The sequence below is a fragment of the Platalea leucorodia genome (assembly GCF_965183815.1).
Source record: "Platalea leucorodia genome assembly, chromosome: 33".
NCBI lineage: Eukaryota > Metazoa > Chordata > Aves > Pelecaniformes > Threskiornithidae > Platalea > Platalea leucorodia.
The window spans coordinates 208,299-229,199 of NC_138855.1; the positions used below are offsets into that span (position 1 = coordinate 208,299).

The 20,901-nt window shown below is 65.5% G+C and overlaps 1 protein-coding gene across 1 annotated transcript; it reads left to right on the top strand.

The window, feature by feature from the left end:
• Window positions 1-962: 962 nt before the first annotated feature.
• LOC309601364 (CXXC-type zinc finger protein 1-like) lies at window positions 963-20,871 on the top strand (the record flags this gene model as incomplete). The annotated part of the gene is given in 13 exon segments (XM_082334322.1): window positions 963-1,037; window positions 1,153-1,250; window positions 2,944-3,044; window positions 3,671-3,786; window positions 4,861-5,016; window positions 8,626-8,652; window positions 9,111-9,260; window positions 13,213-13,320; window positions 14,424-14,608; window positions 16,828-17,035; window positions 18,344-18,352; window positions 18,354-18,455; window positions 20,818-20,871. Coding segments are annotated over 13 exon segments (1,317 nt in total). The 5' UTR covers window positions 963-1,034.
• Between the last annotated feature and the right edge of the window lie 30 nt (window positions 20,872-20,901).

Here is a 20,901-nt window from a genome sequence, read left to right on the forward strand (position 1 = left end):
CGCCCCAGGCCCCGCCCCCTCGGGGTGCCTGGCCCCGCCCCCCCGCGAGCGCCCGGGTCCCGGCAGGCGATTGGTGGAGCAGGCGGAGGAGGGGGGCGCGGCAGCGCCTGGGGGGCGGAGCTCGGCCGGCGGCTGGGCTGCCTGCGCCGCAGGGAGAGGTGGGTGCCCCGCCCCCCGCCCCGCCCCCTCGGTGGGCGGAGCCCCGTAGCGGCCCCGCCCACCCCCTGACCCCGCCCACCACCCCCCCCCCCCCCCCCCAGGCTGGAGGAGGAGCTGGAGCGGCTGCAGCCCCCCCCGCCAGGGCCCCCGCCCCCCTGAGCGGGGGGGGCACCAGTGCCACCAGTGCCCCCAGTGCCCCCGTCCCCACGTCCCCCCCCATGTCCCCATGTCCCCCCCCACGTCCCCAAATGTCCCCAATGTCCCCGTGTCCCCCCCCACGTCCCCCTCAACCCCCCTCCGCCCCCCCCGTCCCCTCATGTCCCCCTGTCCCCATGTCCCCACCTCCCCCTGCCCCCCCCGTCCCCCCGTGTCCCCCCTCCCCCCCCCGATGTCCCCCTGTCCCCCCCCGATGTCCCCCAATAAACGCCCCCAACCCCCACCACCGCTCCCGTCTCTCCTTGCGCCTCCCACCCACGCCGTCCCTCCCCAACATGGCCGCCCCCGCTGCGCGCCGCCATTTTGAACCCCACCCTCCACACACACACACACAATGCGCGCCGCCATTTTGAACCACCCTCCCCCCCACTGCGCGCCGCCATTTTGAACCACCCCCCCACCCACACACACTGCGCGCCGCCATTTTGAACCACCCCTTTCACCGCGCGCCGCCATTTTGAACCACCCCATTCACTGCGCGCCGCCATTTTGAACCACCCCTTTCACCGCGCGCCGCCATTTTGCGCCGCCCCGCGCAGGCGCCGCCGCCGCCATTTTAGGGGCGGAAGCGGAAACCGGCCACGCCCTTTCCCTTTCCGGTCTCGGCGGGTCCGGTCGGGGCTCTTCCCTCGGGGCCAGTGATCGCCACACGAGCGGCGATGGTGAGGGGGAGGGGCGGGCCGCCGGGGCCTCCCCGGGCGCTTGGGGGCCTTCCCGGGGGGGGGCGGGCTCCGGGGGGGCCCCCCGAGGCCCTGACGCCCCCTTCCCTCCCCTCAGGACAGCGAGTTCTCGGACGCGGAGGCGGGCCCGGGCGGGGAGGAGAACGCCCCGGTTTACTGCGTCTGCCGCAAGCCCGACATCAACTGCTTCATGATGTGAGTGGCCGGGCGGGGGCCGGGGCCCCTGGGCCCCCCCCGGCTCCTGGGTGCCTTCCCCGGGGCTCCTGGGTGCCCCCCGATTCCTGGGTGCCTCCTTATGGGGCCTCCCCAGGCTCCTGGGTGCCTTCCCTGGGCTCCTGGGTGCCCCCCGATTCCTGGGTGCCTCCTTATGGGGCCTCCCCAGGCTCCTGGGTGCCCCCCGATTCCTGGGTGCCCCCTTATGGGGCCCCCCCCGGCTCCTGGGTGCCCCCCGATTCCTCGGTGCCTCCTTATGGGGCTCCCCCAGGACCCCTGGGTGCCCCCCCCCGGGCTCCTGGGTGCCCCCCCCCGGGCTCCTGGGTGCCCCTCCAGGCTCCTGGGTGCCCCCCCCCGGGCTCCTGGGTGCCCCTCCAGGCTCCTGGGTGCCCCCCCCCGGGCTCCTGGGTGCCCCTCCAGGCTCCTGGGTGCCCCCCCCGGGCTCCTGGGTGCCCCTCCAGGCTCCTGGGTGCCCCCCCCGGGCTCCTGGGTGCCCCCTCCAGGTTCCTGGGTCTCCTTCCCAGACCCCTGGGTGCCCCCCAGTTCCTGAGTCCCTCCTATGGGGCTTCCCCGAACCTATGGGTGCCCCCCCTGGGTCCCTTCCCCAGGCTTCTGGGTGCCTCCTTATGGGGCTTCCCTGAACCCATGGGTGCCCCCCTCGGACCCCTGGGTGCTCCCCAGTTCCTGGGTCCCTCCTTACAGGGCTTCCCCAGGCTCCTGGGTGCCCCCTCCAGGCTCCTGGGTCCCTTCCCAGGACCCCTGGGTGCCCCCCCGGCTCCTGGGTGCCCCCAAATTCCTGGGTGCTTCATTATGGGGCTTCCCTGAACCCATGGGTGCCCCCCCCCCCCCGGGCTCCTGGGTCCCTTCCCCGGGCTCCTGGGTGCCCCCCTGGCCACTGGGTCCCTTCTGGGCGATGGGAGGGGGGGGCTCCCGGATGCCTGGATCCCTTAGGGTGGGGGATGGGGGGGCTCCCGGAGGCCTGGGTGCCTTAGGGTGGGGGATGGGGGGGCTCCCGGAGGCCTGGATCCCTTAGGGTGGGGGATGGGGGGCTCCTGGAGGCCTGGGTGCCTTAGGGTGGGGGATGGGGGGCTCCCGGAGGCCTGGGTGCCTTAGGGTGGGGGATGGGGGGGCTCCCGGAGGCCTGGGCGCCTTAGGGTGGGGGATGGGGGGGCTCCCGGAGGCCTGGGTGCCTTAGGGTGGGGGATGGGGGGCTCCCGGAGGCCTGGGTGCCTTAGGGTGGGGGATGGGGGGGCTCCCGGAGGCCTGGGCGCCTTAGGGTGGGGGATGGGGGGGCTCCCGGAGGCCTGGATCCCTTAGGGTGGGGGATGGGGGGCTCCTGGAGGCCTGGGTGCCTTAGGGTGGGGGATGGGGGGCTCCCGGAGGCCTGGGTGCCTTAGGGTGGGGGATGGGGGGGCTCCCGGAGGCCTGGGCGCCTTAGGGTGGGGGATGGGGGGGCTCCTGGAGGCCTGGATCCCTTAGGGTGGGGGATGGGGGGCTCCTGGAGGCCTGGGTGCCTTAGGGTGGGGGATGGGGGGGCTCCCGGAGGCCTGGGTGCCTTAGGGTGGGGGATGGGGGGGCTCCCGGAGGCCTGGGTGCCTTAGGGTGGGGGATGGGGGGGCTCCCGGAGGCCTGGGTGCTCTCCCCGGGGGGCTGAGGGTGCTCCCTTCCCCCGCAGCGGGTGCGACAACTGCAACGAGTGGTTCCACGGCGACTGCATCAACATCACCGAGAAGATGGCCAAGGCCATACGGGAGTGGTACTGCCTGCAGTGCCGGGGTGAGCCGCCCCCTTCGGGGGGCCCCCAACGCCTGCGCCCCGTTTGGGGGGGGGTCCCCAGCACCTGCCTCCCTTTTTGGGGGGCTCCTGGGTGCCTGCGTCCCTTTTTGGGGGGGTTCCAAATTCTTGGGCCCCTTTTTGGGGGGCTCCTGGGCACCTGGGCCCCTTTTTGGGGGGCTCCTGGGCACCTGGGTCCCTTTTTGGGGGGCTCCTTGGTGCCTGGGCCCCTTTTTGGGGGGCTCCTGGGCACCTGGGTCCCTTTTTGGGGGGCTCCCTAGTGCCTGGGTCCCTTTTTGGGGGGCTCCTTGGTGCCTGGGCCCCTTTTTGGGGGGCTCCTGGGCACCTGGGCCCCTTTTTGGGGGGCTCCTTGGTGCCTGGGCCCCTTTTTGGGGGGCTCCTGGGCACCTGGGCCCCTTTTTGGGGGGCTCCTTGGTGCCTGGGTCCCTTTTTGGGGGGCTCCTGAGCACCTGGGCCCCTTTTTTGGGGGATCCAAATTCTTGGGTCCCTTTTTGGGGGGCTCCCGGGTGCCTGGGTCCCTTTTTGGGGGGGTCCCAAGTTCTTGGGTCCCTTTTTGGGGGGGTCCCGGACTCCGGGGTCCCCCTGACTCCCTCCCTCCCCCCCCCCAGAGAAGGATCCCACCCTGGAGATCCGGTACCGGCACAAGAAATGGCGGGAAAAGGAACGGGAACACGAGAGCGTCAAGGCCCAGGAGCTGGCGTTGGAGCAGGGCCGAGCTGCTAAGGTGGCACCCAGGGGGTCCGGGGGGGCACCCAAGGGGTCTGGGGGCACCCAAGGGGTCTCGGGGGGGCACCCAGGGGTCAGGGGGGCAGCCAGGGGTCTCAAGGGGGCACCCAGGGGGTCTGGGGTGCAGCCAAGGGGTCTGAGGGGGGCACCCAGGGGTCTCGAGGGGGCACCCAGGGGTCTGGGGTGCACTCAAGGGGTCTGGGGGTGCACCCAGGGGGTCTGGGGTGCACCCAGGGGGTCGGGGGGGGCACCCAAGTGTCTGGGGGGGCACCCAGGGGTCTCAAGGGGGCACCCAGGGGGTCTGGGGGGCAGCCAAGGGGTCTGAGGGGGGCACCCAGGGGTCTCGAGGGGGCACCCAGGGGTCTGGGGTGCACTCAAGGGGTCTGGGGGGGCACCCAGGGGGTCTGGGGGGCACCTAAGTGTCTGGGGTGGCACGCAAGGGTCTCAGGGGGCACCCAGGGGTCTCAAGGGGGCACCCAGGGGTCTGGGGTGCACTCAAGGGGTCTGGGGGGGCACCCAGGGGGTCTGGGGGGCACCCAAGTGTCTGGGGTGGCACACAAGGGTCTTGGGGGGCACCCAGGGGTCTCGAGGGGGCACCCAGGGGTCTGGGGTGCACTCAAGGGGTCTGGGGGGGCACCCAGGGGGTCTGGGGGGCACCCAAGTGTCTGGGGTGGCACGCAAGGGTCTCAGGGGGCACCCAGGGGTCTCGAGGGGGCACCCAGGGGTCTGGGGTGCACTCAAGGGGTCTGGGGGGGCACCCAGGGGGTCTGGGGGGCACCCAAGTGTCTGGGGTGGCACACAAGGGTCTTGGGGGGCACCCAGGGGTCTCGAGGGGGGCACCCAAGGGGTCGGGGGGGCAGCCAAGGGGTCTCGGGGGGGCACCCAAGGGTCGGGGGAGGCTCCCAGGGGGTCTGGGAGGGCACCCAAGTGTCCAGGGGGGCACCCAAGGGGTCCGGGGGGGCACCCAAGGGGTCCGGGGGAGCACCCAGGGGTGCACAGAAGCATTGGGGGTGAATCCGGCCGCCCGGATCCCCTCCCGACCGCCTGCATCCCCCCCCCCCGTTCCGCGTAGATCAAGCGGTCGGCCCGCATGTGCGGGGAGTGCGAGGCGTGCCGGCGCCCCGAGGACTGCGGGCAGTGCGACTTCTGCCGCGACATGAAGAAATTCGGGGGCCCCAACAAGATCCGCCAGAAGTGCCGCCTGCGGCAGTGCCAGCTGCGCGCCCGCGTGAGTCCCGGGGCCTTGGCGTGTGCTTGGCGGGGCCTTGGCGTGTGCTTGGGGTGGCCTTAGCGTGGGGCTAGCGAGTGTTTTATGTGGCCTTGGCGTGTGCTTGGCGTGGGGCTAGTGAGTATTTTATGTGGTCTTAGCGTGGTCTTGGCGTGGTCTTAGCGTGTGCTTGGCGTGGCCTTAGCGTGTGCTTGGTATGGGGCTAGCGAGTGTTTTATGTGGTCTTAGCGTGTGCTTGGTGTGGCCTTGGCGTGTGCTTGGCGTGGGGCCAGTGAGTATTTTATGTGGCCTTGGCATGTGCTTGGCGTGGGGCTAGCGAGTATTTTATGTGGTCTTAGCGTGTGCTTGGCGTGGTCTTAGCGTGTGCTTGGCGTGGGGCTAGCGAGTATTTTATGTGGCCTTAGCGTGTGCTTGGCGTGGGGCCAGTGAGTGTTTTATGTGGCCTTAGCGTGTGCTTGGCGTGGTCTTAGCGTGTGCTTGGCGTGGGGCCAGTGAGTGTTTTATGTGGTCTTAGCGTGTGCTTGGTGTGGCCTTGGCGTGTGCTTGGCGTGGGGCCAGTGAGTATTTTATGTGGCCTTGGCGTGTCCTTGGCATGGGGCGAGTATTGTATGTGGCCTTAGCGTGTGCTTGGTGTGGCCTTAGCGTGTGCTTGGTGGGGTCTTAGCGTGTGCTTGGTGGGGTCTTAGCGTGTGCTTGGCGTGGGGCTAGCGAGTATTTTATGTGGCCTTAGCGTGTGTTTGGCGTGGCCTTAGCGTGGGACTAGGAGTGCTCTACAGGGCCTTAGCGTGTGCTTGGCGTGGGCTTAGCGTGTGCTTGGCACGGCCTTAGCGTGGCTTTAGGCTGCCCTTGACATGGCCTTAGCATGGCTTTAGTGTGTGGTGTTAGCGTGTGCTTGGCGTGGCCTTAGCGTGTTGTTTGCGTGGCTTTAGCGTGTTAGCGCGTTGCTAGCGTGGCTGTAGCGCGTTCAGCGTCTTGTGTTGTTAGCGTGGCCTTACCGTGTGCTTGGCGTGTGCGTAGCGTGTCCTGCGTGTGCTTGGCGTGCTAGCGTGTCGTTAGCATTGTCACTGTGGCCTTAGCGTGTGGCTGGCGTGGCCTTAGCGTGGGCTGAGCACGTTTGCCTGCCCTTAGCGTGTCGTTAGCGTGTGCTTTGTTAGCGTGGCCTTAGCGTGTGCTTCGCGTGTTGGTAGCGTGGCCTTAACGGATGTGTAACGTGTCGTTAGCGTGGCTTTAGCGTGTCCTTAGCGTGAGCTGACTGGGGCTTTAGCGTGTCGTTAGCGTGGCCTGCGTGCGCTTAGCGTGTCCTCAGCGCGCCACGAGCACGGCGCTGGGGGCTTTAGCGTGTTAGCGCGGCGTTAGCGTGTGCTTTGCCCGTCGCTCGTGTGTTCTTAGCGTGTTAGCGTGCAGCTAGGGCGGCGTCAGCGGGTGCTTGGCGGGTGCTTGGCGGGTGCTTGGCGTGTGCTTGGCGTGTGCGGGGTTTTGGGGGGCGGGGTGGCCCCAGCGTGTCCCCGCTGTGGCCCTGTCCTCTTGTCCCGTGTCCTTGGCGTGTCCCTGACGCGTCCCGTGTCCCCCACGTGTCCCCGTGTCCCCGTCCCGTGACCCCCACGTGTCCCCGTGTCCCCATCCCCCGTCCCCAACGTGTCCCGTGTCCCCGCCGTGTCCCCGCCGTGTCCCCGACGTGTCCCCACGTCCCCATCCCATGTCCCCATGTCCCTGTCCTGTGTCCCCATGTCCCCAACGCATCCCTGTGTCCCCATCCCCCGTCCCCAACGTGTCCCACGTCCCCGCCATGTCCCCAACGTGTCCCCATGTCCCTGTGTCCCCATCCCGTGTCCCCCACGTGTCCCTGTGTCCCCTGTTCGATGTCCCCAATGTGTCCCCGTGTCCCCATCCCATGTCCCCATGTCCCTGTCCTGTGTCCCCAATGTCCCCACGTGTCCCTGTGTCCCCATCCCCTGTCCCCAATGTCCCCACGTGTCCCTGTGTCCCCATCCCCTGTCCCCAATGTCCCCCACGTGTCCCTGTGTCCCCCGTTCGATGTCCCCCATGTGTCCCCGTGTCCCCATCCCATGTCCCTGTGTCCCCATCCCGTGTCCCCCACGTGTCCCTGTGTCCCCCGTTCGATGTCCCCCATGTGTCCCCGTGTCCCCATCCCATGTCCCTGTGTCCCCATCCCGTGTCCCCAGTGTCCCCCACATGTCACTGTGTCCCCATCCCGTGACCCCCACGTGTCCCCGTGTCCCCCATGTCCCCATCCCATGTCCCTGTGTCCCCATCCCATGTCCCCAATGTGTCCCCGTGTCCCCATCCTTTGTCCCCATGTCCCTGTCCCATGTCCCCAATGTCCCCCACATGTCCCCGTGTCCCCCATGTCCCCATCCCATGTCCCCAGTGTGTCCCTGTGTCCCCATCCCACGTCCCCAAGGTGTCCCACGTCCCTACCATGTCCCCAACGTGTCCTCGCCATGTCCCCACGTCCCCAACGTGTCCCCGTGTCCCCTGTGCTATGTCCCCAATGTGTCCCTGCGTCCCCATCCCATGTCCCCATGTCCCTGTCCTGTGTCCCCAATGTCCCCAACGTGTCCCTGTGTCCCCATCCCGTGTCCCCAATGTCCCCACGTGTCCCTGTGTCCCCATCCTCTGTCTCCTGTTCGATGTCCCCAACGTGTCCCCGTGTCCCCATCCCATGTCCCCAATGTCCCCCACGTGTTCCCGTGTCCCCAACGTGTCCCTGTGTCCCCCCGTGTCCCCATGTCCCCGTCCCATGTTTCCAATGTGTCCCTGTGTCCCCAATGTCCCCCACGTGTCCCTGTGTCCCCGTCCTGTGTCCCCAATGTCCCCACGTGTCCCCGTGTCCCCGACGTGTCCCTGTGTTCCCTGTTCTACGTCCCCAATGTGTCCCTGTGTCCTCATCCCATGTCCCCAACATGTCCCACGTCCCTGCCATGTCCCCAACGTGTCCTCGCTATGTCCCCGTGTCCCCATCCCCTGTCCCCCACGTGTCCCTGTGTCCCTGTGTCCCCAATGTCCCCCACGTGTCCCCAATGTCCCCCACGTGTCCCTGTGTCCCCCATGTCCCCATCCCATGTCTCCAATCTGTCCCTGTGTCCCCATCCCATGTCCCCATGTCCCTGTCCCATGTCCCCAACATGTTCCCGTGTCCCCAACGTGTCCCCATGTCCCCATCCCGTGTCTCCAATGTCCCCAACGTGTCCCTGTGTCCCCATCTCATGTCCCCTGTGTCCCCATCCCTTGTCCCCCACGTGTCCCTGTGTCCCCGTCCCGTGTCCCCAATGTGTCCCCGTGTCCCCCATGTGTCCCCAATATCCCCCACGTGTCCCCATGTCCCCGTCCCATGTCCCTGTGTCCCCATCCCGTGTCCCCCATGTGTCCCCATGTCCCTGTGTCCCCATCCCGTGTCCCCCATGTGTCCCCGTGTCCCCATCCCGTGTCCCCGTGTCCCCATCCCATGTCCTTGTGTCCCCATCCCGTGCCCCCCACGTGTCCCTGTGTCCCCATCCCACGTCCCCAACGCGCCCCCACGTCCCCAATGTGTCCCTATGTCCCTGACGTGTCCCCGACGTGTCCCCAACATGTCCCTCTCCCCCCCAGGAGTCCTACAAGTACTTCCCCACCTCGGTGAGTCGCCTGCGTCCCCTTGGGGGGGGTGGGGGGGTCCCCAGAGCCTGGGTCCCCCCGGGGTGGGGGTGGGGGAGGGGTCCCAGAGCCTGGGTCCCCCCGGGGTGGGGGTGGGGGGGTCCCAGATGCCTGGGTCCCCCCTGGGTGGGGGTGGGGGAGGGGTCCCAGAGCCTGGGTCCCCCCTGGGTCCATGGGGGGGGCTGATGTCGGGTCCCCCTCCCCCACCTGGGTCCCTTCTGGGTGGGGGTGGGGGGGTCGCAGACGCTTGGGTCCCCTTGGGTGGGGGTTGGGGGGCTCCCCAAGACGCCTGGGTCCCTTTTTGAGGGCGGGGGGGTTCCCTAGGTCCCCTTGGGGGGGTGGGGGGGGGGGTCCCCCGAACGCTTGGGGGTTGCAAGGGGGGGGGGGTCGCGGGGGGGCGGGGGCGCCGGCCGGCTGGGTGGGTGCTGACCCCCCCCCAGCTGGCGCGGGGGCGCGAGGGGGAGCTGGAGCTGCTGAAGGAGCAGCTGGGGGCGGCGGGGCCCCCCGAGAGCCTCTCGGACGAGGAGCTGCCGCTCGACCCCCGGCTCTACCAGGAGCTCTGCGCCGGCGCCTTCGACGAGCACGGGCTGGTGAGCACCCCAAAATCCCTCCCCCGGCACCCCAAAATCCTCCCCTCCCCCCCAGGGGGCTTGGGTTTGAGGGTAGGGACCCCAAATCCGCCCCCGACCGCCCCAAAACCCCTCAAAGTCTGGGTTGGGGGCTCTAAATCCATTCCAAATGGGCGCTGGGGACCCCAAATCCCCCCAGAACGGCCCCAAAATGGGCGCTGGGGACCCCAAATTCCCCCAGAACGGCCCCAAAATGGGCGCTGGGGACCCCAAATCCACCCAGAACGGCCCTAAAATGGGCACTGGGGACCCCAAATTCCCCCAGAACGGCCCCAAAACGGGCGCTGGGGACCCCAAATTCCCCAGAACGGCCCCAAAATGGGCGCTGGGGACCCCAAATTCCCCCAGAACGGCCCCAAAATGGGCACTGGGGACCCCAAATTCCCCAGAACGGCCCCAAAATGGGCGCTGGGCACCCCAAATTCCCCCAGAACGGCCGCAAAATGGGCGCTGGGGACCCCAAATTCCCCCAGAACGGCCCCAAAATGGGCGCTGGGGACCCCAAATTCCCCCAGAACGGCCCCAAAATGGGCACTGGGGACCCCAAATCCCCCAGAACGGCCCCAAAATGGGCGCTGGGGACCCCAAATTCCCCCAGAACGGCCGCAAAATGGGCGCTGGGGACCCCAAATTCCCCCAGAACGGCCCCAAAATGGGCACTGGGGACCCCAAATCCCCCAGAACGGCCCCAAAATGGGCGCTGGGGACCCCAAATTCCCCCAGAACGGCCGCAAAATGGGCGCTGGGGACTCCAAATCCCCCAGAATGGCCCCAAAATGGGCGCTGGGGACCCCAAATTCACCAGAATGGCCCCAAAATGGGCGCTGGGGACCCCAAATTCACCAGAACGGCCCCAAAACGGGCGCTGGGGACCCCAAATTCCCCCAGAACGGCCCCAAAATGGGCGCTGGGGACCCCAAATTCCCCCAGAACGGCCCCAAAATGGGCGCTGGGGACCCCAAATCCTCCAGAACGGCCCCAAAATGGGCGCTGGGGACCCCAAATTCCCCCAGAATGGCCCCAAAATGGGCGCTGGGGACCCCAAATCCCCCCAGAATGGCCCCAAAATGGGCGCTGGGGACCCCAAATTCCCCCAGAATGGCCCCAAAATGGGCGCTGGGGACTCCAAATCCCCCAGAATGGCCCCTAAATGCCCCAAATTCTGGGTTGGGGACCCCAAATCCGCCCAGAATGGCCCCAAAATCCCCCAAAATGAACATCAGGCACCCCAAATCCCCCCCCAATCCCCATAATTTCCCCTTGAGACCCCAAATCTCCCTAAAATCACCCCAAAATGTCCTAAGTTCACTTCCAGGGACCTCAAATCCCCCCAAAATCGCCCCAAAATGCCCCAAATTCGGTTCTGGGGACCCCAAATCCCCCCAAAATCCCCCGAAAATGCCCCAAATTCGGTTCCGGGGACCTCAAATCCCCCCCAAATGCCCCCAAAATGCCTTAAATTATCTTCCGGGGACCCAAAATCTCCTCAAATCCCCCCAAAATTGCCCTAAAATGCCCCAAATTTGGTTCCGAGGACCCCAAATCCCCCCAAATTCCCCAAATACAGTTCTGGGGATCCAAAATCCCCCCAAATTCCCCAAATTTGCTTCCAGGAACCCCAAATCCCCCCCAAATTCCCCAAATTCCGTTCTGGGAACCCCAAATCCCCCCAATTTCCCCAAATTCACTTCCAGGGACCCCAAAATCGCCCCAAACCCCCCCCAAATTCCCCAAATTCGGTTCTGGGAGCCCCAAATCCCCACAAAATCCCCCCCAATTCAGTTCCGGGGACCCAAAATCCCCTCAAATCCCCCCCAAATCCCCCCAAATGCCCCAAATTCGGTTCCAGGGACCCAAATTCCCCCCGAACCACCTCCAAATCCCCCAAATTCGGTTCTGGGGACCCAAATCCCCCCCAAATCCCCCCAAAATGCCCCAAATTCAGTTCCAGGGACCCCAAATCCCCCCAAAATGCCCCAAATTTGGTTCTAGGGATCCCAAATCCCCCCAAAATGCCCCCAAAATGCCCCAAATTCAGTTCCGGGGACCCCAAATCCCCCAAAATTCCCCAAATTTGGTTCCAGGACCCCAAATCCCCCCCCAGGTCCCCCCAAAATTCCCCAAATTTCTTCCCGGGGACCCAAAATCCCCCCAAATCCCACCAAATTCCCTAAATTCAGTTCCAAGGACCCCAAATTCCCCCAAAATGACCCAAATTCGGTTCCGGGGACCCCAAATCCCCCCAAATCCCCCCAAATGCCCCAAATTCGGTTCCGGGGAGCCAAAATCCCCCAAAATCCCCCCCAAAATGCCCCAAATTCGGTTCCGGGGACCCCAGATCCCCCCAAATTGGGTTCCAGGACCCCAAATCCCCCCCAGGTCCCCCCAAAATTCCCCAAATTTGTTTCTGGGGACCCCAAATCCCCCCCAAATCGCCCCAAATTCAGTTCCAGGGACCCCAAATCCCCCCAAAACGCCCCAAATTCGGTTTCGGGGACCCCAAATCCCCCCAAATCCCGGTCCCGGGACCCTCCAACCCCCCCCCCCCCCCCGCTGGCGTGTTCTTAGCGTGTCGAGGCGTGCTTTCCGCGCGTTAGGGCGTTCGGCGGCTGGGGTTAGCGTGTTGGGGCGTGTTAACCGGGTCGAGCCGTGTCCTTAGCGTGTCGGAGTCGCGCCTTAACGGCGCCAAGGCGCGGCTTTGCGTGTAGAGGCGTGTTTTTGGCGTGTGACGCTGTTTTAAGCCCCTCGACGCGTGTTCTTGGCGTGTAAAGGTGCGTTCTGAGCCCCTCGAAGCATGTTTTAGCATGTAAAGGCGTGTTTTGAGTACATCAAGACACGTATTTAACATGTAAAGCCATATTCTAAGCGCGTTAGGGTACATTTATGGTTTGCAAGCGTGTTTTAAGCATGTTGAGGCGTGTTTTAGCGTGTAAAGGCATTTTTACGCTGCGCCAAGGCATGTTTTAGCATGTAAACACGTTTTAAGCCCGTTGAGGCGTGTTTTTACCATGTAAAAGTACGTTTTCAGTGCATCAAGGCATGTTTTTAACATGTAAAGGCACATTTTAAGTGTGTCAAGGCATGTTTTTAGCATGTAGACATGTTTTAAGCCTGGCGAGGCGTGTTTTAGCACCCGAACCTATTTTTACGGGGTATTAAGGCATGTTTTTAACACGTAAAGATGTCTTTTAAGCATGTTGAGGCATGTTTTTAGCGTGTCAAGGCATGTTTTAAGTGCGTGGAGGCATTATTTAGCATGTAAAGGCGTGTTTTTAGCATGTCGAGGCATGTTAGAAGCACACCAAGCCATGTTTTTCATGTGCAGGCACCTTTTAAGCGTGTCGAGGCGTGTTTTAGCATGTAGAGACGTATTTCGAGTGCCCCGAGCCGTGGTTTTAGCCCAGAAATGGGCGTTTTAAGCGTGGCGAGGCGTGTTTTAGCGTGTAAAGACATATTTCGAGTGCACTGAGCCGTGGTTTTGGCCCAGAAATGGGCGTTTTAAGCGTGTTGAGGCGTGTTTTAGCGTGTAAAGACGTATTTCAAGTGTACCAAGCCATGATTTTAGCCCAGAAATGGGCATTTTAAGCGTGGCGAGGCGTGTTTTAGCGTGTAGAGATGTATTTCGAGTGCCCCGAGCCGTGGTTTTGGCCCAGAAATGGGCGTTTTGAGCGTGTTGAGGCGTGTTTTAGCGTGTAAAGACGTATTTCAAGTGTACCAAGCCATGATTTTAGCCCAGAAATGGGCATTTTAAGCGTGTTGAGGCGTGTTTTGGCGTGTAAAGACGTATTTCGAGTGCCCCGAGCCGTGGTTTTGGCCCAGAAATGGGCGTTTTAAGCGTGGCGAGGCGTGTGCTTGCGGTGCTGAGGCGTGTGCTTGCGGTGCTGAGGCGTGTTCTTGGCGTGTCCCCGTGCAGCCGTGGCTCAGCGACCCCGAGGACGCCCCTTTCCTCGACCCCGTCCTGCGCAAGCGCGCCGTCAAGGTCAAGCACGTCAAGCGGCGGGAGAAGAAGTCGGACAAAAAGGTGGGGCCTGGGGGCCTACTGGGAGGCACTGGGAGCTACTGGGAGGGCTCCTGGGAGCTGCTGGTGGGGTTCTGGTGGGCACTGGGAGCGACTGGGAGTCACTGGGAGGGCTCCTGGGAACTCCTAGTGGGGTCTGGTGGGCACTGGGAGCTACTGGGAGTCATTAGGAGGGCTACTGGTGAGTTCTGGCGGTTACTGGGAGCTACTGGGATGCCCTGAAGCTTACTGGGAGGGCCACTGGGAGCTGCTGGTGGGGTCCTGGTGGGCAGTGGGAGCTACTGGGAGTCACTAGGAGGGCTACTGGTGGGTTCTGGTGGTTACTGGGATGCCCTAGGGGTTATTGGGAGCTACTGGGATGCCCTGAAGCTTACTGGGAGGGCCACTGGGAGCTGCTGGTGGGGTCCTGGTGGGCACTGGGAGCTACTGGGAGTCACTGGGAGGGCTACTGGGAGCTACTGGTGGGGTTCTGGTGGTTACTGGGATGCCCTGAAGCTTACTGGGAGGGCTCTTGGGAGCTCTGGGTGAGCTCGTGGTGATCCCTGGGAGTCTTACTGGTGTGAACTGGGAGCTACTGGGGGTTACTGGGAGCTACTGGGAGGCCCTGAGTGTTGGTTACTGGGAGCCCCTGAGGGTTACTGGGAGGGCCATTGGGAGCTGCTGGGAGGGCTGCTGGGAGCTCTGGGTGAGCTTGTGGTGATCCCTGGAGGTCTTACTGGTGTGAACTGGGAGCTACTGGGGGTTACTGGGAGCTACTGGGAGGCCCTGAGGGTTGGTTACTGGGAGCCCCTAAGGGTTACTGGGAGGGCCACTGGGACCTACTGGGAGGGCTCTTGGGAGCTCTAGGTGAGCTCGTGGTGATTGCTGGGGGTCTTACTGGGGGTTACTGGGAGCTACTGGGGGTTACTGGGAGCTACTGGGGGTTACTGGGAGCTACTGGGAGGCCCCAAGGGTTACTGGGAGGCCCTGAGGGTTACTGGGAGGCCCCAGGGGTTACTGGGAGGGCCACCAGGAGCTACTGGGAGCCGCCAAGAAGGCTCCTGGTGGGCTCCCTGGTGCCTTACTGGTGCAAACTGGTGCTTACTGGTTCTTACTGGTGGCGGCAGAAGGAGGAGCGCTACAAGCGGCACCGGCAGAAGCCGCGGCACCGGGAGCGCAGCCGGCACCCGGAGCGCCCCGACGCCCGCGACCCCGCCGGGCTGGGCCAGTGCCTGGGCCCCGGCTGCACCCGCCCCGCCCGGCCCCCCTCCAAGTACTGCAGCGAGGCCTGCGGCGTCAAGCTGGCCGCCAAGTGAGTACCGACCAGTATAGACCAGTACAGACCAGTACAAACCAGTAGAGGCCGCTAGGAAGTGGTATAGAGGGCGGTAGACCCCTCTGACGCCCCGGTCATCTGAGTACTGGAGGGAGCATGGTGGTGTTAAGCTGGCTGCCGAGTGAGTCTAGACCAGCAGAAACCAGTCTAGACCAGTATAGACCGGTACAGACCAGTACAGACCAGTAGAGGCCGCTAGGAAGTGGTATAGAGAGTAGTAGACCCCTCTGACGCCCCGGTCATCCGAGTACTGGGGGGAGGATGGTGGTGTCAAGCTGGCTGCTGAGTGAGTGTAGACCAGTAGAAACCAGTATAGACCAGTGTAGACTGGTACAGACCAGTATAGACCAGTACAGACCAGTAGAGGCCGCTAGGAAGTGGTATAGAGAGTAGTAGACCCCTCTGACGCCCCGGTCATCCGAGTACTGGAGGGAGGATGGTGGTGTCAAGCTGGCTGCCGAGTGAGTGTAGACCAGTGTAGACCAGTATAGACCAGTATAGGCTGGTATAAACCATTATAGACTGGTATAGACCCGTACAGACCAGTACAAACCAGTGTAGGCCCCTAGGAACTGGTATAGAGGGTGGTAGACCTCTCTGACGCCCCGGTCATCCGAGTACTGGAGGGAGGATGGTGGTGTCAAGCTGGCTGCTGAGTGAGTGTAGACCAGTGTAGACCAGTATAGACCAGTATAGGCTGGTATAAACCATTATAGACTGGTATAGACCAGTACAGACCAGTACAAACCAGTGTAGGCCCCTAGGAAGTGGTATAGAGGGTGGTAGACCTCTCTGACGCCCCGGTCATCCGAGTACTGGGGGGAGGATGGGGGTGTCAAGCTGGCTGCCGAGTGAGTGTAGACCAGTAGAAACCAGTCTAGGCCAGTAGAAACCAGTCTAGACCAGTACAGCCTGGTAGACACCACTACAGACCAGTATGAAGTAGCGTAGCGCCCAGGAGCCCAGTCTGGCGCCCCGGTTATCTGAGTACCGCAGCGAGGCCTGCGGCGTCAAGCTGGCCGCCAAGGGAGTACCGACCAGTATAGACCAGTATAAACCAGTACAAACCAGTATGAAGTCTCATAGCTGGATCCAGAGTGGATCCCGGGGATCCCGGGGCCCTGGGGCAGCGGGGATCCCCCGGGGCGCCCCCATGAACCCCCTCCCCCTCCCTTCCCCGCAGCCGGATCTACGAGATCCCGCCGCAGTGGATCCAGCAGTGGATCCCCCACCCGATCCCGGGGATCCCCGGGCTCCTGGGGCAGCGGGGATCCCCCGGGGCACCCCCATGAACCCTGTTTCCCCCCCTGGATCTACGAGATCCTGCCGCAGCGGATCCAGCAGTGGATCCCCCACCCGATCCCGGGGATCCTGGGGCAGCGGGGATCCCCCGGGGTGCCCCCATTAACCCCCTCATCCCCTCAGATCTACGAGATCCTGCCGCAGCGGATCCAGCAGTGGATCCCCCACCCGATCCCAGGGATCCTGGGCTCCTGGGGCAGCGGGGATCCCCCGGGGCGCCCCCATGAACCCCCTCCCCCTCCCTTCCCCGCAGCCGGATCTATGAGATCCCGCCGCAGCGGATCCAGCAGTGGATCCCCCACCCGATCCCGGGGATCCCGGGCTCCTGGGGCAGCGGGGATCCCCCGGGGCGCCCCCATGAACCCCCTCTCCCCCCCCTGGATCTACGAGATCCCGCCGCAGCGGGTCCGGCAGTGGATCCCCCACCCGATCCTGGGGATCCCGGGCTCCTGGGGCAGCGGGGATCCCCCGGGGTGCCCCCATTAACCCCCTCATCCCCTCAGATCTACGAGATCCTGCCGCAGCGGATCCAGCAGTGGATCCCCCACCCGATCCCAGGGATCCTGGGCTCCTGGGGCAGCGGGGATCCCCCGGGGCGCCCCCATGAACCCCCTCCCCCTCCCTTCCCCGCAGCCGGATCTATGAGGTCCTGCCGCAGCGGGTCCGGCAGTGGATCCCCCACCCGATCCCGGGGATCCCGGGGCCCTGGGGCAGCGGGGATCCCCCGGGGCGCCCCCATGAACCCCCTCTCCCCCCCTGGATCTATGAGATCCTGCCGCAGCGGGTCCAGCAGTGGATCCCCCACCCGATCCCGGGGATCCCGGGGCCCTGGGGCAGCGGGGATCCCCCGGGGCACCCCCATGAACCCCGTTTCCCCCCTCCCTTCCCCGCAGCCGGATCTACGAGATCCTGCCGCAGCGGATCCAGCAGTGGCAGCAGAGCCCCTGCGTGGCGGAGGAGCACGGGAAGCGGCTGCTGGAGCGGATCCGGCGGGAGCAGCACCAGGCCCGGCTGCGGCTGCAGGAGATGGAGCGGCGCTTCCACGAGCTGGAGGGGCTGATCGCCCGCGCCAAGGGGCACCCGCCCCGCGAGGACGAGGAGGTGGGCGCCCCCCCCGCTGCCCCCCAGGCCCCTCAACCCCGCCCCCAGGCCCCATAACCCCGCCCCCCGGGCCCCAGATCCCCCCCTGAACCCCCATAACCCTGCCCCCAAACCCCTTAACCCCACCCCCTTGCACCTCCAGCCCCCTGACCCCCTTTAACCCCGCCCCCCAGGCCCCATAACCCCGCCCCCCAGACCCCCAGACCCTCCCTGAACCCCCATAACCCCGCCCCCAGACCCCTGGGTCCCCCCTGAACCCCCATAACCCCTCCCCCAGTCCCCATAACCCCGCCCCCAGGTATCCCCTGAACCCCCTTAACCCTGCCCCCCAGACCCCTTAACCACGCCCCCACGCCCCAGATCCCCCCTGAACCCCCTTAACCCTGCCCCCAGACCCCTTAACCCCCCCCAAACCCCTTAACCCCGCCCCCAGGCCCCATAACCCCGCCCCCAAACCCCTTAACCCCTGCCCCCAGGCCCCTTAACCCTGCCCCCCAACCCCTTAACCCCCGCCCCCAGGCCCCTTAACCCTGCCCCTGAACCCCATAACCCCCCGCCCCCAGGCCCCTTAACCCCGCCCCCCAGGCCCCATAACCCCGCCCCCAAACCCCTTAACCCCGCCCCCAAACCCCTTAACCCCTGCCCCCAGTCCCCATAACCCCGCCCCCCAGGTATCCCCTGAACCCCCTTAACTCTGCCCCCAGACCCCTTAACCACGCCCCCACGCCCCAGATCCCCCCTGAACCCCCTTAACCCCGCCCCCAGACCCCTTAACCCCCCCCAAACCCCTTAACCCCCCCCCAAACCCCCTTAACCCCGCCCCCAGGCCCCATAACCCCGCCCCCAAACCCCTTAACCCCTGCCCCCAGGCCCCTTAACCCTGCCCCCAACCCCTTAACCCCGCCCCCAGGCCCCTTAACCCTGCCCCTGAACCCCTTAACCCTGCCCCTGAACCCCTTAACCCCGCCCCCAGGCCCCTTAACCCCGCCCCCAGGCCCCTTAACCCCGCCCCCAAACCCCTTAACCCCTGCCCCCAGGCCCCTTAACCCTGCCCCCAACCCCTTAACCCCGCCCCCTGAACCCCATAACCCCACCCCTGAACCCCATAACCCCGCCCCTGGGCCCCATAACCCCGCCCCCGGGCCCCTTAACCCCGCCCCCGGGCCCCTTAACCCCGCCCCCAGGCCCCTTAACCCCGCCCCTTGGACCCCTGGCTCCCCCCCGAGCCCCTTACCTGCCCCTCCCCCAGCCCCGCCCCCCCGAGCCTTTCCCCGCCCCCGGCCCCGCCCCTGACCCCGCCCCCCGCAGAGCACGGAGGGGGGACAGCGAGGACACCGACCTGCAGATCTTCTGCGTCTCCTGCGGCCACCCCATCAACCCCAAGGTGGCCCTGCGGCACATGGAGCGCTGCTACGCCAAGGTGCCGCGCGGGCCACCCCCCGCCGGGGGGGGGGGGGCGGGGGGGGGCGTATGGGGGAGGTATGGGGGGCATATGGAGCCCCTGCCGGGGGGGGTATGGGGGGGCTGGGGGATGTATGGAGCCCGTGCTGGGGGGGTATGGGGGGGTATGGGGGGGCTGGGGGATGTATGGAGCCTGTGCTGGGGGGGTATGGGGGGTATGGGGGGGCTGGGGGATGTATGGAGCCCGTGCTGGGGGGGTATGGGGGGTATGGGGGGGCTGGGGGATGTATGGAGCCTGTGCTGGGGGGGTATGGGGGGTATGGGGGGGCTGGGGGATGTATGGAGCCCGTGCTGGGGGGGTATGGGGGGTATGGGGGGGCTGGGGGATGTATGGAGCCCGTGCTGGGGGGGGTATGGGGGGTATGGGGGATGTATGGAGCCCGTGCTGGGGGGGTATGGGGGGTATGGGGGGGCTGGGGGATGTATGGAGCCCGTGCTGGGGGGGGTATGGGGGGGCTGGGGGGTGTATGGAGCCCGTGCTGGGGGGTATGGGGGGTATGGGGGATGTATGGAGCCCGTGCTGGGGGGGTATGGGGGGTATGGGGGGGCTGGGGGATGTATGGAGCCCGTGCTGGGGGGGGTATGGGGGGGGTATGGGGGGGCTGGGGGGTGTATGGAGCCTGTGCTGGGGGGTATGGGGGGTATGGGGGGGTATGGGGGGATGTATGGAGCCCGTGCTGGGGGGGGTATGGGGGGGGCTGGGGGATGTATGGAGCCCGTGCTGGGGGGGTATGGGGGGGCTGGGGGGTGTATGGAGCCTGTGCTGGGGGGGTATGGGGGGTATGGGGGATGTATGGAGCCTGTGCTGGGGGGGTATGGGGGGTATGGGGGGGCTGGGGGATGTATGGAGCCTGTGCTGGGGTGCTATAGGGGGTGGGGGGGGCTGGAGGATGTATGGATCCCGTGCCGGGGCGCTATAGGGGGTATAGGGGGGCTGGGGGCCATATGGAGCCTGTGCCGGGGCTCTATAGGGGGTGTGGGGGGGCTGGGGGCCATATGGATCCTGTCCTAGGGCGCTATAGGGGATGGAGGGGGGCTCGGGGCCATATGGATCCTCTCCTGGGGTGCTATAGGGGATATAGGGGATCTCTGGGGGCTGTAGGGGCTATATGGGTCCTGTCCTTGGGCACTATAGGGGATATAGGGGATCTCTGGGGGCTGTAAGGGCTATATGGGTCCTGTCCTTGGGCGCTATAGGGGATATAGGAGATCTCTGGGGGCTGTAGGGGCTATATGGGTCCTGTCCTTGGGCGCTATAGGGGATATAGGGGATCTCTGGGGGCTGTAGGGGCTATATGGGTCCTGTCCTTGGGTGCTATAGGGGATATAGGGCTTCTCGGGGGGCTCTAGGGGGCCGTACAGACTCTGCTTTTGGGCTCTATAGGGGACAGATGAGCCACATGGATCATGTTCTTGGGCTCTATAGGGGATATAGGGGCCATATGGACTCTGGTCTTGGGCTCTATAGGGGATAGGGGGTCTCTCTGGGGGCCATACAGACCCTATAGGGCTGGAGCTATATAGGGGCTGTAGGGCTTCTCTGGGGGCTATAGGGGCTATAGGAGCCATATAAATCCTCATTTTGGGCTCTATAGGAGCTATAGAACCTCTCAGGGGGGCTCTAGGGGCCATATGGACCCTGCTGTGGGGCTCTATAGGGGCTATAGAACCTCTCGGGGGGCTATAGGGGCCATAGGGACCTGGCTGTGGGGGCCCTATAGGGGCTATAGAACCTCTCGGGGGGCTATAGGGGCCATATGGACCCTGCTGTGGGGCTCTATAGGGGCTATAGAACCTCTTGGGGGGCTATAGGGGCCATAGGGACCCGGCCGTGGGGCCCTATAGGGGCTGTGGGGCCTCTCGGGGGGCTATAGGGGCCATAGGGACCTGGCCGTGGGGCCCTATAGGGGCTGTGGGGCCTCTCGGGGGGGGGCTATAGGGGCCATAGGGACCCGGCCGTGGGGCACTATAGGGGCTATAGAACCTCTCGGGGGCCTATAGGGGCCATAGGGACCTGGCCGTGGGGCCCTATAGGGGCTATAGAACCTCTCGGGGGGCTATAGGGGCCATAGGGACCTGGCCGTGGGGCCCTATAGGGGCTATAGAACCTCTCGGGGGGCTATAGGGGCCATAGGGACCTGGCCGTGGGGCCCTATAGGGGCTATAGAACCTCTCGGGGGGCTATAGGGGCCATAGGGACCCGGCCGTGGGGCCCTATAGGGGCTGTGGGGCCTCTCGGGGGGGGGCTATAGGTGCCCGTGAGGGGTCTATAGGTGCCCCCGGCCCCTATAGCCCCCCCTGACCCCCCCCCGTGCCGGCAGTACGAGAGCCAGACCTCGTTCGGCTCCATGTACCCCACCCGCATCGAGGGGTGAGCGGGGGAGGGGGGCACCCAGAGCCCCGGG